This window comes from Nymphaea colorata, chromosome 1 (assembly GCF_008831285.2).
Source record: "Nymphaea colorata isolate Beijing-Zhang1983 chromosome 1, ASM883128v2, whole genome shotgun sequence".
In the NCBI taxonomy this organism is placed as follows: Eukaryota; Viridiplantae; Streptophyta; class Magnoliopsida; order Nymphaeales; family Nymphaeaceae; genus Nymphaea; species Nymphaea colorata.
The window spans coordinates 35627276-35645478 of record NC_045138.2 but is presented as its reverse complement, the minus strand read 5'-3'; the positions used below and the strand labels follow the sequence as shown (position 1 = coordinate 35645478).

General features: G+C 41.0%; 2 protein-coding genes across 15 annotated transcripts; both read right to left on the bottom strand.

Moving 5' to 3' along the window:
- Positions 1-1736: 1736 nt before the first annotated feature.
- LOC116253692 (UBP1-associated protein 2A-like) lies at positions 1737-7750 on the bottom strand. Of its 13 annotated transcripts, none has more exons than XM_050078314.1 (3): positions 7525-7749; positions 6169-7479; positions 2407-2839 (listed from the first exon to the last, which is right to left on the bottom strand). In XM_050078314.1, exons 1-2 carry the CDS (start codon positions 7648-7650, stop codon positions 6169-6171), a joined length of 1437 nt encoding a protein of 478 aa, XP_049934271.1. In that variant the 5' UTR covers positions 7651-7749; the 3' UTR covers positions 2407-2839. The 13 variants fall into 13 exon arrangements, with proteins under 13 accessions (XP_031484546.1, XP_049934271.1, XP_049934274.1 ...); XM_050078317.1 differs by having other exon boundaries at positions 6169-7476; XM_050078321.1 differs by having other exon boundaries at positions 6169-7482; positions 7555-7749.
- A 1695-nt stretch (positions 7751-9445) lies between these two features.
- Positions 9446-16326, bottom strand: LOC116253718 (UBP1-associated protein 2A-like). 2 transcript variants are annotated; one of them, XM_031628703.2, is made up of 2 exons: positions 14898-16326; positions 9446-9966 (listed from the first exon to the last, which is right to left on the bottom strand). In XM_031628703.2, exon 1 carries the CDS (start codon positions 16224-16226, stop codon positions 14898-14900), a length of 1329 nt encoding a protein of 442 aa, XP_031484563.1. In that variant the 5' UTR covers positions 16227-16326; the 3' UTR covers positions 9446-9966. The 2 variants fall into 2 exon arrangements, with proteins under 2 accessions (XP_031484563.1, XP_031484557.1); XM_031628697.2 differs by lacking the exon at positions 9446-9966 and adding an exon at positions 12659-12933.
- Positions 16327-18203: the final 1877 nt, after the last annotated feature.

Sequence of the window (18203 nt, the reverse complement as noted above, 5' to 3'; positions counted from 1 at the left end):
TTATTGGAAGCACAACTTTTGAACAGAATACATCAGCTGTAATAAAATATAATTGAGGGGAGGCCTTCAACGATCCTTTCTGCGTAATCAGAACAACAAAAAATGCTTGCCCAATAAAAGGTTAAGGAAAAATAACAAAGAATATGCAAATCCGGGAATGCTTTTGTGTGAACCAAGATAGACAAAGGAATCGACTCCCCATCACATGAGAATCAAGGGGGTTGAGCCACATGGCACACCCAAGAGGCATCCATCCCCTTGAAAAAAAGAAGGTTGAAGAGATCACACGCCTGGTCTCCTCTGCCTCGAGTGGGCAAAGCCATTCAGGGCCCCAGCAGAAGGAACACCACGTGCAATGCAGTGAAGGTAATGATGCTTGCCTCAAAATGGCAGTTCTTTCCCTTATTTTATAAGGTCAGCTGTCTGCTAAGTGCAGGTTGGACAGACGTGCCCTGCAGTTTTTTCTTTCTTCCTCGCTTCAGTGAAGTTTGTGTGGGCGAGCAATCAAGCAAGAGAACTAAGTGAGTTTGTAGAGAATCGAAAGTTGAACCGGGGATTTTTAGTTGAATGGGTTGTCAAATGTTATGTTTATTTTCTTAAGAAAAGGGAAATGGATTGGAGACTATATAGAGAAGGAGAAGCAGAGAAAGGAAGCTCCAAAAATTGCCATGAATCAGGGAAGCTCAAAAATGTTTATAAACAAGTATATACGCAAACGGATATATGCCAGAAAGTTGTACCATACAAAAGTATATAAAACGTATTAAACAACTGGAGATAAGTTAAAAGCAAGATGAGGATAAGAGGAGCTTGGAGAGAATCTACAAGTTGAGTTAAATGAGAAGCGGGTGCTCCCCCCTGCAAAAGGACGAAATGGTGCCTCCCTAAGCAGCCTCGCTTTTGATGAAAGCATCAAAGTTCCAATTTTCGAAGCGTACTTTCTAGAAAGCGACATTTTCCTAGCTGAATAAAAATATCCGAGTACCCCGTCAAATTTTTGCTAGGCCAGCTGCACCCTTGAACGTTGAAGTCTTTGACCTCTGCGTTTTGGATTTGAAGGCCTTCAAACTCAAAACCCTAAAACAGGTAAAGCCTCTGTTGGCAAAGGCCATTTCCTCCTTGCCAAGAAAGCGATGGAGTGAAATGCTCGTATTAGAAGGCATTTGAAAAAGGAATATTGGAAGTGTATTCCATGAATCTACCCTGAAGATTGGAGCAGATTTCTCAAATATTAGGTCTATATGAATCTACCTTAAACTCTCACGGAGTGTTTTTATCTTCTTCTATAGTTGTGTAGGCAATTTACAAACGTATCCAATTAAATGTCCCTTGTTCATTTTTAATAAAAACCTAAAATTTGTAGAGGCAATACGGAATTGATCCAAACAAGCTTTTGGCAACATTGAGCATGATCTTTATATTTTCAAGGTCAGCGACCAAAGGGATGAAGAGATAGAAGTGGCTTTAACAAAATGTTTGATAAGAAGAATGTTATATTTGGGAAATACGTCACACAAGATTTTCATGTTGTTGTTTCAGAACAAATGATATGATATGAGTGACAGCTACAGATTTTAACAAAAGAAATACAATGTAATTTTTAAATATATATATATATATATATATATATATATATATATATATATATATATATATATTAAAAACATTGGTTGCAAGAGTACAATGTGCTTATCATTGATGACACAAGATTCACTTTTCTTGTACACCCTTAAGTCTTCACCTGTTAAAAGCTTTAAATTCTTTCCATGAAATTTTTCACTTTCCGTTCATATAGGAAGATGTTCAGTTCTCAATATTTTTTTTCAGCCAATCAAGCACCGTCCTACAGAAAATTGAAGAACAAACTTTTTACCTTCACTGCAGTGAGTTCTTTTCAACATTTTTCATACCAACACACCCTGCACCTTCTGGCATTTGGTCATTTAAATGTCTTCCGAGGTCTACGAGATCATCACCATTGATATTTCACGTTATTAGAAAGAAGATCGTCGCAGAAATACTTGAAACCAGGGCAGACAGGTCCCTCACCTCCCATCAAATAAATGGTAAGATTTCTCCACCATGAAAAAGGGTGAAAAGTTAAGATGGACGTGGATGCCCTGCCAAGGACGAACGCAGAAAGGGAGAATTACTTCAGGCAAAAGGAAATTAAATCCTCACGGCAATACCAATGGCTGTTTAGTAAGATGTAATTAAATCGTGTTACCCGGACGGGGTCTATCGGTGGTAGAAAATTCTTTTTATTTGATGAGAATATCAAATTGTACATAGAAAAAACCACGGTTCCATGCATTGGCAAAATACGGTTATGAAGTTACAAGATCACAGGTTGAAAACAGATTCGACTTTTCCGCCGTTATTTGCCGTGCAAAGAGAGAAGCAATCTTTTGTTCAAAGGAAGTGGAAGGTGGCAATATGATTTTAAGAATGAAGTTACATTATCCACTTCATCGGCAATGCAAATGAATGCAAATGTCACAGCAACATCAGGGCCCCAAAAGTGAAAACAAGCTATAAACAAGTAATAACATTCTCAGTTATAAAACCTATTTTTCATGTAAGGACGAAACAATCAAGCATCTCTAATAAGTTGGAGAAGCATCATGGGCATCAACGTTTCTTGAATCTTGGCCTCTCACAAATAAAAGCTTTAAGCAGGTCAACCGGTACCAGCAGCAGTTGTAAGCGCCTCTTTCTGAGAAATATTGCTTCCTTTAGTAAGCTTTTCAGAAGTGACCGGTTTGATTTATAGGCGATGAACGCATTCATACTGGCCTTCCTTGGGGTGATAAATTCAGCCCGACTTTGTAGTGAGATACTTAAGTCGAATGAAAAGTAACCAATAAATACATTTAACCACGAGAGAGATAGCAACACTTAACGAGCAAACATAGACTCGTTAACACTTAACAGCAATAAAAAGAAGCATGAATTTTGTTAAACTGCCAGTAAGGGATGAATCTAAAAGAAAGACTTCTTTAACTAATCATACCTTGGACAAACACAGTTAAAAATCATGATCAGCTGAAGACAAGTGATACTGGCATTAGCTAAACAAAAAAAAAAAAGATTCCAGAAGGAAATTCCTAGCAACAACGTAAATTTGCACGTGGGGATGGATTGTGCATGAGTTTGCAACTTTTGGCTATAACAGATCCTGCACTGACCCAAACCGCAATTGTAGATTCCAAAACGTTTAACCACCCACCAACTCTCAAAACTCTTCATCAACAGATAAATGCTCTGTGCATGCACTTGGAAGATAGCCACATGGCCATGAAGAAGAAACCAGCATATTTGAGAGTCCAATTCAGAATAGAGACCGACAAGAACAGGATGATCATACTCGGGCACTTGAAGGCTCTGTGTATCAAAAAAACTAACAAAGCAAAAGAAGAGGAAGAGTTGACAGAGTACAAGGATCTGATGGACACTCAGGATAGCCTCTCAACAAAACACGTTTTATTCAACACCTTGAAGGATGAAGCAAATGTCCAAACAATGCTGAGGAAGAAACAAAAAACAAAAAAGACAGATGGGACATTAAGAAAATCACATTTGAAGAAAAAGCAGGGCACCCATGATGCAGATACACTTAAAAGAGAAGTGGCTTAGTTTTGTACAAATTTCTTCAGAAACTCACACAGCAATCTTTGCAGATCAATTGGCTTTCATAGCCATGTTGGAGCAGTGCACAAGGGATGAAAGACACATTTCATTTGAAAAAACAGTACTCAGTGCAACAATCAATCACAATTACTTCTGTCTAATACACCAACAATTTTCCCAAATCTCCTGCATTAGAAGAATGCATTTTAACCCCAGCTGCGGTGACAGCGACTTTCAAGTGCTGCACCTGTGACCCTAATGATTGTTCAACTGTTGGTGGCTGCAACTTTCAAGTGCTGCACAATTGTAGCTAATATCACATTGACCAATTGGATATTAGTGAAAAAATTGTATTAGAAAACCAAAGATCTAAAGATGCAATTCAGTCACATTATATATCTTTTTGAAAGATTTGTCCACAAAAGAATCATTTTTGCATAAAAAAATTTAGAGGAAGGAACACAGTCAAGTGATAGCAAGCAGCAACCAGCAAGCTAAGACACACGGACACGGCAAAATGGGCCGCATACCAACGTCGACACTCCGACACTTGGACACGGCAAGATACGTTTTGGATTGGGTCTGGGTCAGACCCGATCCGAACCACTTTCCTAACCCGATATTCTTTTTAACCCTCGACTTCTTTATGCTTTCACGCTCGACCTTTACGCTCGACGACTTGTAACCGGCGACAGCAGAGTTCAGCAATGGCGGGCGACGGCAACGAGGTCCAGCGATCCACGGTCCGGCGGCAGCCGACGACAGACAGGTAAGTGTTTTTTTTTCTTTTCGATATTAGAAGTTAGGGTTTCATGCTTCATTTGGGGTTTTTTTTTTTGCATTTGCCGATTTGGGGATGTTTTCGTTTGAAGATTGGATGGTTAATCTGTCGATCTTGATCCTCTCCTCTTTTTCAATGCTATGTGCATCTGTTTTTTTTATTTTATTTTATTACCATTTTTAATTTTTTAAAATATAAAATTGCCGTGTACCCGTAGCCGTGTGACATAGCAAGCAAGTAATAACGGCTGTTGGAAGACTAACAACAGATATATAAAATAGAGTAACAGTTTTATGTATTAATCAAAAAGTTCACAACAAAAAGTAATTAAAGCAAAAGTTAACACAATAACAAAACTATATTATATATATATATATATATATATATAGCCGATGAAATAAAAAATCCTCAGGCTAGAGCCACCAATATTCCCGATCCTTTTTTCACTTGTCACTTTTAACGGTTTAACCTCTAAACCTTAACTCCATCTCTCGCTTCCTCTCATATGCTAGGAAAGTTACAGAAAGATCTCACTGATAATGATTATTAAGAATAACCTTCAGTTTAACATTCAGAACAGTGGAAAAAATGGTACAATGAAATCAATGTGCCATTCATCGGTCTAAAATGTCTACAGAGTCACAGACATCTCAAGCTAGCATTACATCTCTTCCCTTGTTTTGAAAGAAGACTTTAAAGCAAGTGCATGATCTCTTCCCTTCCTTCACAATTAAAGAATTTTGTATTCATTAAGTTCCTCCACAAGCTTGTGATTTTCTTCTAAATGAGTGACAGTTTTCTCATATTTCAGTAATGGAGCAAATCAATGTCTTCCTAATTTTCATACTAGGCTGATTAATGAAAAACCTTTTAATTCGCACAGCCACTCAAACAAAATCTGGCCCATATATATACCTATTCCAAATAGGTCATCAATCAGAACAGCAAAATCGACCTTCTATCCCCATCTATTCATCAAATCAGAATCAAACTAAATAATAGATTGCCTACCTCATGCTGGTGTGATTCAGAAAATCAACCTTCTATCTCTATCTATGAATTAAATCAGAATATGTTTCAACAACAGATTTGATACCTAGTGAGGATGTGGAAACAAACAACGTTTCATGGGTATCATGGCAACACTTAGCCACCATTTTCCTCAAATGACACAAATGCAGCTCATTTCGTTAAATAGGCTTCAAAACTTTCTTGGCAGATGTTTGCCACTGAACACATCGCTAGCCAGCATCCACGGACAGGATAATGTGATCTACGTTCAAGCAAACCTTTCCCGAGAAAGAAAAATGCAAGGAAAGATTTATAAACCACAAATTTCAATTAAGAAATAGATGAAAAGGCCCTAGCTAGAAATTACTAGACAGTTGCACATTAGTAACGATGAGAGCAACAAGTTACAACAGTTTTTGGCCGAATCAACCAACCAAAAATATAAAAAGGGACAACTGCTTAAGACAGGAGACATCAAAACTAATCTGCAAACAAATATAAGTAGTAATATTTCTCGCCATCAACAGTTAAATGGAGCAAACTGCTCTTAGTTTTGCTATTGTCAAATAAACAGATAGAAGCGGATCTCACACGACAAGGGAAAGCTTTTTAAAAGATGATAAACTGTCATAATGAAAAATACTTTCCAACATAGCTCAAACTGTGAAAGATACTCAGTACCATGAGCAAAAGAAGAATAACCATATATCATCAAACTACAGGAAGGGAAAACACTGCAACAGTACCTAACGCCCCAGGTATGATGAAAAGCCACCCAACGATCCCACACCAGGTTGTGTCCTAGTTGCTGCCGATTGACCTATCTGACTAGCACCCTGGTAAGGACCGAGCCCCTGAAAAGCTGCTTGCGAACCATAACTACTCATGATATTAGGGCTCGCGTTGTTAACCGATGCCTGGGCTCCGTAAAGCCCGCCCAATGCGGATCCACCGGTCGCAACCGAAGTCGGCAGTGCCGGGTTGACCCGAGGAGAGATGCCAGTTGGATTCACAGTATTCATCACCGGAGAAATCCCGAGTCCTGCAGCACTTGCGCCTGTCAGCATCGGATTCATGTTCTGACCAACCCCTTGACCCAAGGAATTTGGCAACCCCAAAAGAGAACCGCCTGTGTGAGTGAGAGCGAGGTCGTTCGGTGGCAAAGCCGTCGCAGCTCCCACCATCGGCACAACCGCCTGCGGTGTGGTTGCAGCCTTGGCGGCGCCTGGCTTGAAACCGTCAACGGCCTTCTGACAATGAAGCTGGTGTCCTTCCAGAAGCTTGTACGGCTCCTCCAGCGCCCTCCTTGCGCCATCGACAGTCTTGTAGATGAAGATTGCGAATCCCCTCGGCCTCCCGGTAACTCGATCCAGCCCCAGCGGCCCTTCCTCAAGCTCTCCAAATTTCTGGAACAGAATACGAAGCTTGTCGACGTTCACCTCCGGCGGCACATTACTCACGAAAACCTTCCGGTCGGAAGCATCGAACACAGGTTGCGAGGGCACCGGGCCGTCGGAGGCAAGCTGGCATGCGGTCATTCGCGAGCCCACCTTCTTCTGCGGCTGCTTCAGCGCCTTCTGTGCGCCGGCGCGGTGCTTGTAGATGAGGAAAGCATAGCCCTTGGATCGGCCGGTGGCCCGGTCCGTAACGAGTTTGCACTCCTCGATGGGGCCGAATTTCTTGAAGACGGAGAGAACCTGCTCGGTGGTGGCGTCCCAGCCAAGACCGTGGATGAAGATCTTCCGCTGGGAAGGGTCCGTGTCAGCAACGGAGTTGATGCGGTCGACGATCTTAGGGTTCTTCGCACATGCCTGCATCAGGATGTCCACCAGCTGGTCCTTCCCGAAGGGCTCCAGAAGCTTTCTCACCAGATCCTTTCGCTTGTTTCTTTTATTCTTCTTCCCTGAGTTCGAGGCTGCCGCATCTTGCTCCTCCTCCTCCTCTCCATCGCTTTCGTCTTCTTCCCGTCCCTCTTCTTCCTCTTTTGCACGTTCTTTTTTCTCTTTCTCTTCTTCTTCTTCCTCTGCTTCTTCTTCTTCTTCTTCTTCTTCTTCCTCCTCCTCCTCCTCCTCCTCCTCCTCCTCCTCTGCTTCTTCTTCTACTTCTACTTCTTCTTCTTCTACTTCCTCCACCTCCTCCTCCTCCTCCTCCTCTTCTTCCTCTGAGGAAGAGGACTCTTCCGGTGGAGGAGGTTCAACCTTTGGAGGAGCCTTTCGCTTCTTCGCCATCGATGCCGCTCGCCGGTACAGAACAGAAAGAACCGAGGAAAAGCAAGAGGAGGAGAAAAGTGGGGGCAGAACCTAGGGTTTTACGGCAAACGTCGGATACGGGTATTTAGCGTAACACGATCATACCACATCCGTCCTAGAACTCATACCGTAAAACTACACCCAGGTATTTGCTCAGATCTTCAAGTCTGAATAGCATATCAGCATATTGGTTCACCCAAAAGGACCGGTTTAGTGTTACTAATTGATTTGTGGTAATACTAGGGTCGCTCTAAATGACATTTTGAATCGAGTCTCCAATCTAAGCACCTCCCGTTTCATGCAATAATAAACTGCTTTCTAGGGATCATTAGCAGAGGGTTAAGAACCATTTATAAGTTTAATTTTTGTATTAACAAATTAATAATATCTTTATTCATGGCTCGACCAACGTGGAGTCGTTTAGACTGATTCATATTGGTTCGGCCTTACGGGGTCTCGACTCTCGTGACCTCGTCGTTATGTTTTCATCGCCCCTAGGAATGCATTGCCCGACACAAGCGGACGTGATGCGATGCGATGTCCATGGCACTCGTTTCCGGACAGCCCGCCCCGATGACAGCACGAACAGACCCTTTAAGACGCTTCGTAAAGACTCAATGGCCTTCAGCAACAACCCAAAATTTCACTTGAAATTGAAGACGCAAACAACATTGGTTCGGTCATATTTCTCCCACCGTCCCGACTCACTACGTGTACAATACCATGAACCACATATGATCGCTGATGAAAAGTTAAAAATCTATCACACAAACATAGTCGTCACATAAACATTAACAACAATGTATAATGGTGTAACACTTGTGTTTTTAACACAATTGATGACGCATTTAGAGATGAATTTTTGACAACCAAATAGACATCAGCACATAATATTACGACAATATTATATATGTGCGCATCGAAGACTGACTTATGAAATGCTTCATGCCTTCATCTCATGAAGCACAGCGCATGTACGCCTCGTAATTTCCCTTTTATGTTATCAGTCAGAAATTGCTTTCCGCAACATCACCTACCTAAAGTCATATCAAGCAATCTAAGCAGCTAGTATGCCATTTTTTTAACAATAAACCAATTATAACGCGGATGGTCGCCGTCTCTTCCGTTTGAGAAGCACTCTTGGAAACCCTCGTCCACTTAGTATCATTTTCAAGCAGATCTAACATCACCAGAGACTTCATTCCTTGACCAGACTCAGAACCAAAACAAGCCATCGACATCTCTCCTTTGCAAAACGATTAAGACGATCGGGACGTGTTCCAATTAATAACACATATCAACGGATATGAGCCAAACAGGATAATCAGTTAGGATGAAACACCCCAATTGGTAAATTAGATGGAAACTATTGATCGATAATTCATCACTCCCAGCAAGAAAGATAACGAGCGAGACGGGTCGAGATTACGCTGAATTACTTAAAGCAAAACAAATAAGGCCGTCCAGGCGAAACGGCGACATCATATCCAGAAAATAAAAAAAGGAAAATTAAGTGGCGCTTAACCCTTTTAATATAAAACCAACAAAGACCAGACTACCGTTCCTTGCAGGTCAACAACTCAGAGAGAGAGAGAGAGAGAGAGAGAGAGAGAGATGACCACCCAAAACCGCCAAAGTCAATTGTTATCACGTTTTGCAACAACGAAGCCACACGATTTAACGCAAGCGTCGATCAGCATGACAGCAAGCCACATAGCAGTAACACGACGATTGCCAATCGATCCAACCAAAACTGTAAGAAAGCCGCAAGAGATGGCACACATTAACGCACGAATATTAAAATGAAAGGTGACTCAAGGGTACCCTTTACATTTTCATGCAATACTTAATGCTTCCACAGGCAGCAATATAACCCCATGGATACTATTCAACACCGTCAAGGCCAATCAGAAAGAGGATTAACGGACAGGATTTAACACAAAACGCTTTAACGTGGTTTAGATGCCCACAAACAGAGATAACGGCGCTTCAAACAGCCTATGAAGGTTCGAACCTCTAACAAGCTTCATCTTCTTTCACCTGAAGCATTTAAGGATTTGGTAGTTTGACGAGAAGTGCTCAACCAGTTCCGGAAGCCTCAGTTTACAAACTTAAATCTCTCACCAAAATAATTTCGGACTCAATTCGAACTTTCAAGGAACCATAAGAATCATTCTCATACTTGTTAAGATACAGGCAGACTTGTGATGTGACAACAGATCCACGGAGACGCAAACTTCAAGGCCTGGGCAAGTGTGTCAAAATGACCTTGCAACACCCCTCCATTCCCATCACCTATCACATCCTCACACCATCACGTCATACGGAAAAAAAGTCCATCATTAGCTCCTCACCATTCTAATTCGATACTTCAAGTCAAAATTGCAGAATAACGAACCCCTCATTAATCAGATAACCTACAAACAGAAAGAGGATTTCGACAGGACAATGTCGCCCCACGCACACATAAGTAATAAGGTTATAATTTCCTCAAACTAGGTACAGTATAGACAAAAAGAATGTCAACAAGAGCTAAATAAATTCACCGGACAACCGACGGACGAACGCGGAACGACTTGCCTAATTCCCCTCTGCAGTTGAAATGAAATTGCAATGACCTATGATGAGGCCGAGGCTGACGAGGAGAAAGGCTGACGAGGAGAATAAATCCCTGGCGGCCACCAATATTGGACAGGAGTTTAACGGTTAAATGGAAAATTAATACCCCCAACACCTTACCCATTTTGACAGAGCATTCTTCTTATACGGCAGCAAGACACAAGAAAGGCAGAAAATATTAACAAAAATCCGGCGATTAAGTCGGCGAAATTTTTCAGCTAACCGTCCTTCGTGTTAAAAATCAGGGCACCAACCGACTGTTATGGTCGTTTACTTCAAAGTTGAGGCGCTTTCTAGAAAATTCTGAAAACAAAGACAGCACCACCTCCACAAACGCTCTCGACTGAAAATTGAGAATCTGACTTCCCCGGCGAAAATAATCATACTAAAAATAACCAAGAGGAGGAAAATTGGTAAATACCAATTTGATACACGTATCGGTATCACCCTTCAAATACATAACGCTATAAGTCAGAGTAGAACCGATAATACGTACGCCAAATGGACCGAATTTCTAGCCTATCTATCCTACACTGTCAAAGGTCATTTTTGTCGTTCCTTAGACAAAAGTGGCCCAGGCGTTTTGACAGTAAAGTAGATCCTTTATAGAAAATCCAGAATGGATGAGATAGAGGCATAGAGCGTTGAAAACGTCACTCGGGCTTTCTTCCTATGCAAATATAAGACAGCTTAAAACTATAAATCCAATAGAAAATATCAACAACCTACGCCAGCATTCATATGCTAAAAAATCCAATATTTATATCCAGCAAATACTAGTAGCAACAAAAACAAAGGTGGCTTAGAAGTGAGTTGCTGTCTCACCGTTTTCACATGAGAAGCAGAGTTATATAGCATACCTTTCTCCATCCAAAAAGTTCCGATGTCTTGAGCTAGCAGTCGATGAAGCTACAGGGAAGCAGACAAAGTCCAATAAAATGTTCCAAATCCCCTACCAAAGCCCCAAAGTTAAGAACCGCGCGAGAAGGAACTCACCGGCTAACCTAGTCTATAATTTGTAAAGTGAATAATAAAAGCCTCAAAAGATCGTTTTTCTTTCTATCTTTCGAAAATCCTTCGCAAAAACTGCAGTGATGCAACAACGAATCCCAACGGAAAATGCACGCTTATCACTGACGTTTAACCAAAATTCTGTAGTGTGTTGGGTGTGAGATGAAGTTCAGAAGGTTAGGTGTGAGAAAAAGCTCAGAAGGCAATAAAATAAAAGCAAAAATCCCGTCAAACAACATAGCCGGGGTGAAAAACTGCATACTTTACTCCGAACAAGGAGGATAGAACCATCAATTTGAGTACCATGACTTGTCTACCATATATTTTTATGTATCTTTGAAAACAATCCAAAATATCAACATTAGCACATTTTTTGGGCTGCTCGATATGAAATTGGCTGCAAAGACTAACTGATTTTTAAGGCATCCAAAGAATCCTCCTCAGAGCTTGAGGGACAAACCATGCTTAGAATTCATGGAAGTATATGAAAGAACCACTAATTTCATATCACCAAAATCCGTGTTCAGCATAGGGGAGATCGTTAAGAGAAAAAATAATAATTTCTTGCAGTGGCTAGTCTATTTATTCCCAATCAGCAACAAAAACTTCGGGCGACCACACATATAGAATAGAACACAAAAAATCTTGGTGGTTTGAAGTCCACATGTGCCCGACACATTAATTTTCCAGCAAAAACAATTACTCTGATAAAATGTAACCGACGCAGAAGTCTGCGAAGGGTACAGATCTGCAGAAAAACGGACAAAAAGAAACTACTACGCGTGAAAATACTCAATAGAAAAAACTGCAAAAAAGAAACAAAAAAAAGTTGTGATTTGTGAATTTTCGTAGGAGAGATGTTGACTGTTAGGTAAAATTTCAATTTAATATGGGGCTGCTTTAGAAAATGATACTGTTAAGAAACGGATTAGTTGAAAGTCTCCAAAGAAATAACCTGCAATACAGACAAGATAATCAAGCTACTTCATCAATAGCCACACACGATCAACCACATGCAGCACCGATGATGCATAGTGGTCCCTTCATATATAACTATAATAGATAACCTACCAACAACTTACTTCAAAGAGAGAGAGAAGAGGTGGCAGTGGGGAGGAGAGGAGGGGGAAGGTGCACAAGATCAGGCACCAAAGGAAGACATAAATTTTCCTGATAATTTAGCTCCACAGAAAATATCAATGTAAGGAACAGCCACATGCAAAAAAATTTGTACTCTAAATGATAACCCATAAAGCTAAAGACAGTATCGAGTGGAAAAAGCCACTTGCCTTACGAATATTAACCCTAAGATAGCAATAGTTAACAAATCTCAGATCGCAATAATAGACAACCAAAATAAATTTTAAAACGGGAGAAATGAAAGCATTAACCCAGATGTTCCAATTACAAAACCATACTGTATGGTTTTTAACTAGCACAAACAAGTTCAAAAGTTCAAACCCATAGGACTTTTATAAATAAGTAACATGACTAAATTTCAAATCTCTCATTGCACCGGTTACACTTCGCCAGAAGTAATAAAAGCAACATTTTCATGAAGAGGGCCAATATCAGAAATTTGAGGAGAATCAACTGTCCAAAATTTTAGGAACGGGTGCACCGAGGAAACATCTGCAAAAATGAATAGAGAAATATAATGCAGCAGTTTCATAAAGCAGTCTCTTTGTTTTCTAAATACAATAGAAAAAAGAAATCGCATGTTAGCACAATAAATTGTCAAATAAATATCATTTGAAAACAAGAGAACAACTGCTTTTGAAGATTAAAATCTTCAGGTCTTTGAATCATGGAAAAGGTGCAAGATAATAGCATTTTGCAGTAAAAGAAGATGAACAAATGTGCGAAAATTTGATAATATAAGTGAATTTCAAGATTGCTAGAAACTAGTATTCAAAATATTATCAAAGATTTGATTAAGAAACCTTAACCATTAAAAACCAGCAACGATTACTAACTTCTCCGTAGCTACAATAAACACCTAAAAATCCATGATAGTGAATGAAAAATGAAGAACCCAGATGCATTGGTGACAATCATTGCGTACTTCTTGGAGCCTCTGTACAGTGATAAATCAAGCCTTGACAGCAAAAGTAATGGCCTATGCACCAAAAACCATTTAGACCAAGCCATTCTATAAAAGGGTAAAAGCAATTCTACTTCTCTTTAGACAGCATTAACTACCAGTCTATCACACTGATCCATACCTATGCAAATTGCTAAATCTTTATCAATGTCCCACGTGTCATTTTTTTTTCACAAGGATGAATAATGCCTCTAACTGTAACATGATAACAGAATGTGCACCTAATCCAGATCCAACATGAGAGCGCCTAAGGATGGTGTTTCAATGTCAAACATAATGGAACAATATGAATTCTAACATAAGAAAACCTACAACTTCAACCAGTAAGGAGAATTCCGTTCTAGTGATACCTCGAGTGATTTAAGCTAACACCCTTTTAATTTCTCCAATCTGCTGTTCTGAGCAGTAAAATCATCCACGATGCCAAGAACCAGAAGAGACGCAAAACACAGTCACAGAGACATCTAGCTAGCAATATTAGCTAACTTAATCTAAAGTTGTTCAATTGAGATGTATGTAATAAAAAACATGTAGCAAGCATCACAGATGAGCCTAAAGGCCAAAGCTCCTTCGTGCATGAGGGGTGGTCAGAAAAAGGGTAGCTTGATTTAGGAAAATGACAACAATAACAACAACAAATATGGGTCTCGAGAATTGCAATTTAAGGGCCCCAAGATATCAGTGTTACACTGGCTACTGTCCCCCGACATGCCTTCAGTAAGAACAAAAAAAAGGGAAGCAGAAAATCAAGTAGAACGACTGTATCATGAGGTTAGAAAGCCTTCTGCTCGGTCACCAAGCGCACAAAAACACTTTTTAGATGTCTTTTCAAAACATTCCGAATGCAACTGACAATAGCGTTTCTTTACTGTAGTCGATGTCGCCATGGTCTTCGAAAGAAAATGAGAACGCATGCAAGGCCATATGACAAAGTAATGTGATTCAAATTAAATCGTAACTAAAAAGATGCTGCACACAAACCGACCCCCGATTAAGAATAATAATAGAAAAATGTGGAAACGTATAGTTGCTAACTTGAAGAAAACACAATGATGAAGTAACTAATTCAGCTAAAAGATATTTTCAAATTTAGTCGATTCAAAACACCTTGGATCAAAAAATTAAGCGTTCGTAGGTCCATTCTACCGCACAATGTTTCAATTCAAAATCACCGAATCGAAAACCCATCAACCTTATGTGAACAAAGCATGTCTAAAACATGTTTTTGATAACAGAAACTTAACAGGCATGTCCCTGTGCATGTAGGTGTGAACATGAATAATTAAAGATGGCGTGGTGGTTCGTGGGCGGGTAATCTCCAATCCCCTCGGCAACCAAAATACACCCACATAACATGTGCAATTGCTATATATTTGCGTGTGCAAGCATGCGAAAAGTAAAACGGAGCCAGCGCCCCAGTGCATGCGTCAAGGAAACTGTAAAAGATCACATAGATTATTCAAGAAATTTTCAGAGCGGAACAGTATCGTACCTAATGCCCCAAATACGGCGGCACACCACCCATAGGGCCTCCAGCTTGTTGTGACCTTCCACCAGAGTTTTGATACGGTAGAGCAGCCTGATTCCCGTACAGGTTAGCATTACCTCCTGGCTGATTACCAAACCCTCCCACTCCGCCATGTGGAGCACTGCTCGCCAATGGAGACGGGACAGTCTGATTGACAGCGGAAGACAGGTTCGGGTTGAGGGCCGGATTCAACGAAGCTAGAACATTCGTCAAGCCAAGACCAGCACCCTGGGTGGCCAAAAGCGCTGTCAAAGCCTGACCCAGTGCTGGATTGAGAGTCGCGGGAGCAGCAGCCGCCTGATTAAACCCCAACCCACCAGACATCAGAGGGTTACCACCAGAACCACTGCTTCCCAAATTCCCGATTCCGTGACCAAATCCTCCGCCAGCACTCTCGTTCCTGTGAAAACCTTGATGGCTCGGTGGCAGGTTGTGGTGATGCACCTTCGGCGGTTTTGGCCCGTCGATCGCCTTCTGGCAGTGCAGGATATGCCCCTCGAAGTTCTTATGCGGGTCCTCGAGCGCTTTCTTAGCGCTCTCGATCGTTTTGTAAACGAAAAGTGTGAAACCCTTAGGCTTTCCAGTCTGTTTGTCCAAGCCAAGCGGTCCCTCTACGATTTCTCCGTACTTGTTGAAAAACTGTAGCAGCTTCTGCGGATCGATATCCGCCGAGACGTTGCTAACATAGATCTTCCTTTGCGTGTACTCAGAGACCGGTGGCGTCGCCGGCACCGGCCCAGCAGAGGCGAGCTGGCAGGCAGTCATCCGGTTGCCAATCTTCTTCTGCGGTTCCTTCAGCGCCTTCCGAGCGCCGCTACGGTGCTTGAAGAGGATAAACCCATATCCTTTCGACTTGCCGGAGATCTTATCGGTGACGGCGTTGCAGTCCTCGATCTCCCCGTACTTCTTGAACGCGTTCTTCAGGGTCTCGGCGGTGGTATCCCAGCCGAGGCCATGGACGAAGATCTTCCTATGGGCGGGATCAACGTCGGCTACCACGTTTATACGGTCGAGAACGTCGGCGTACTTGAGGGCCGATTCAACGAGTAGCTCGACGAGCTGATCCTTGCCGAAGGGCTCCAGGAGCTTCTGGAGTGCCTCCTCGCCATCCTCCTCGTCGGATTCATCCTCGCCGTCCTCCTCCGCAACGCTGTCCTGGGTGCCCTGGGTGTCCGCGTCACCAGCGCCTGCGTTTTCGACCATCTCGGCATCGGCAGGGGGTGCTTCTTCAACGGGAGTTGGCTCCTCGGGCTCTGGCTCGGGCTTGGGTTCTGCCTTTCGCTTCTTGGCCATGGCGGGAGAGAGAGATGCGGCAGAGAAAGAGAGGGAGAAAAGCGAGGGACGAGAGAGCAAGAGAAATTAGGGTTACGATTTCTCTCGCGGGCGAGGGTACGGCCCTGGGGCTCGATGGCCCTTTATTTGACTAGTTTGCCCTTCAGAATCTTCTGGAACAATAACTTTTTTGTCCCGCTTTTATCGTCGAATGACATATTCGTCCTTCCTTCCATTGTGATGATTGGCAAATCTATCGGCTTTTTTTTTTTTTCGGATCATTTCAAGTTGGGCTTTTCTGTTAAAATTTTATAATAAAAAATGCTTCTTTATGTCCGACCAAATTTTGGTTGTCTTTGCATACAGAACTACAGTTCGATGATGAAGCGACCGTGATAAGCTGCCGTCTCTATGAAAGTATCAAAGGGACAACAAGCACTTATAAACTATATTTCATGGCAATCATATGGGCCATTGAATTTAAATATAAAAAAAGTTCCAATTGCATATACTACTTATACATTTTTATATGATGAAGCGGGGTAATTTGTTTATGCATCCAATTACACGTCTATTGTTGTATCATGTGCAAAATATCTTAAAATTCGATAGCACGTCGATATATAAATTGTTATTAAAAATCATTATATATACAACCATCCCTCTTGGGATAGACGTGTAGAATGATAATTACAGCATTCATATGCAATGGCAGCATTTCCAGCGGTTTTGCTGAGTTGCCGTTGTCTTGTGGAAAAAACTTGATGAGTTACTTGCGTTGGTCGATCATTCGTTAGCCCGTTAAGGGTGATGGGTTTTTGTATACGGTGCACACCACACACACATGCTATTAAATAAAATTTACGGGTGAACGATATTTGTCGACAATGAAATAGTACCACTAATGCGTGTCTTCGATCAGGTGGATTTGCTTTTCACCGACTTTACTATTATAGGGGAGCTCAACTCCTTAAATTAAGTGGTTTCATTTTTTTGTCTTTAACTAAACTCATTCATTAAAGAGTCAAACTAGTTTGAGTTGAGTTTTACCAAGTGAGTTCGAATTGAGCTCGACTCTACATACAATATGACATTAAGGGCCTATAATATATAACCAATTATAAAAAAACACAGCAAAAAACGGAAAATGCATCAAGTGCACGAGGTTTAACAATACGAGTGGAAAAACATATGTATGCAAATAAAATATGCATGGTTCAATAAACCACAAAAAAACGTCAATGATTAAAATTACAATGTTATGCAGCAGATAATTGTGGCTGGTTGAATATTTATGTATTTAATAATCTTTACGGTACAAGAAATACTTGAAGTAGGGGTTGGCATTGGTTGAATTATTTATATATATATATATATATTTAATAAAATAAAATATGTAAAAATAATTTTAAAATTTGGGGCCAACCTGATTTGGTGTGGGGCCTGGCCAACACGAGAAGTAGAACCCATGTTCCACTGCCCGACCAAAGGGACAATTTCAGATATTTACAGCAAACCATTTGTTTAAATGATACGTTTGGGTCAGACTCATCGTGTTCACCAGTTCCACATCGTATCATGTTAGGTGCTCAACAGACAATCTGTTATATTCCACAAATGACCATTTTCATGGCATGGAAAAAACAAGTAAAAAACGTGCATTTTCTCTAATGCTTGGTTATCATTTTTTAAAATTCGTATATTCTTTATTGCATCGCCATCAAAATGGTTTATTTCAATTTAGTTATTCCAAAGATTTATCGAGAAAAGGCATATCGGATGAAGTTTATTTTACAATTATTTGAAGAAAAGATAGATAAAAACGAAATATGTTTTCTCACTTCGTAAAATTTGTAGAAAAAGAAAGCGTGATTTGTATAAACTACCGGCCGACTCATCGAAGAGCATATATTTAATATATGCAAAGTGCAAGCTAGGGCCCACGCGGGATCAAGGAAAAACCCTCAGTCACGCGGGATGATGAGATCGAGAGGCCCT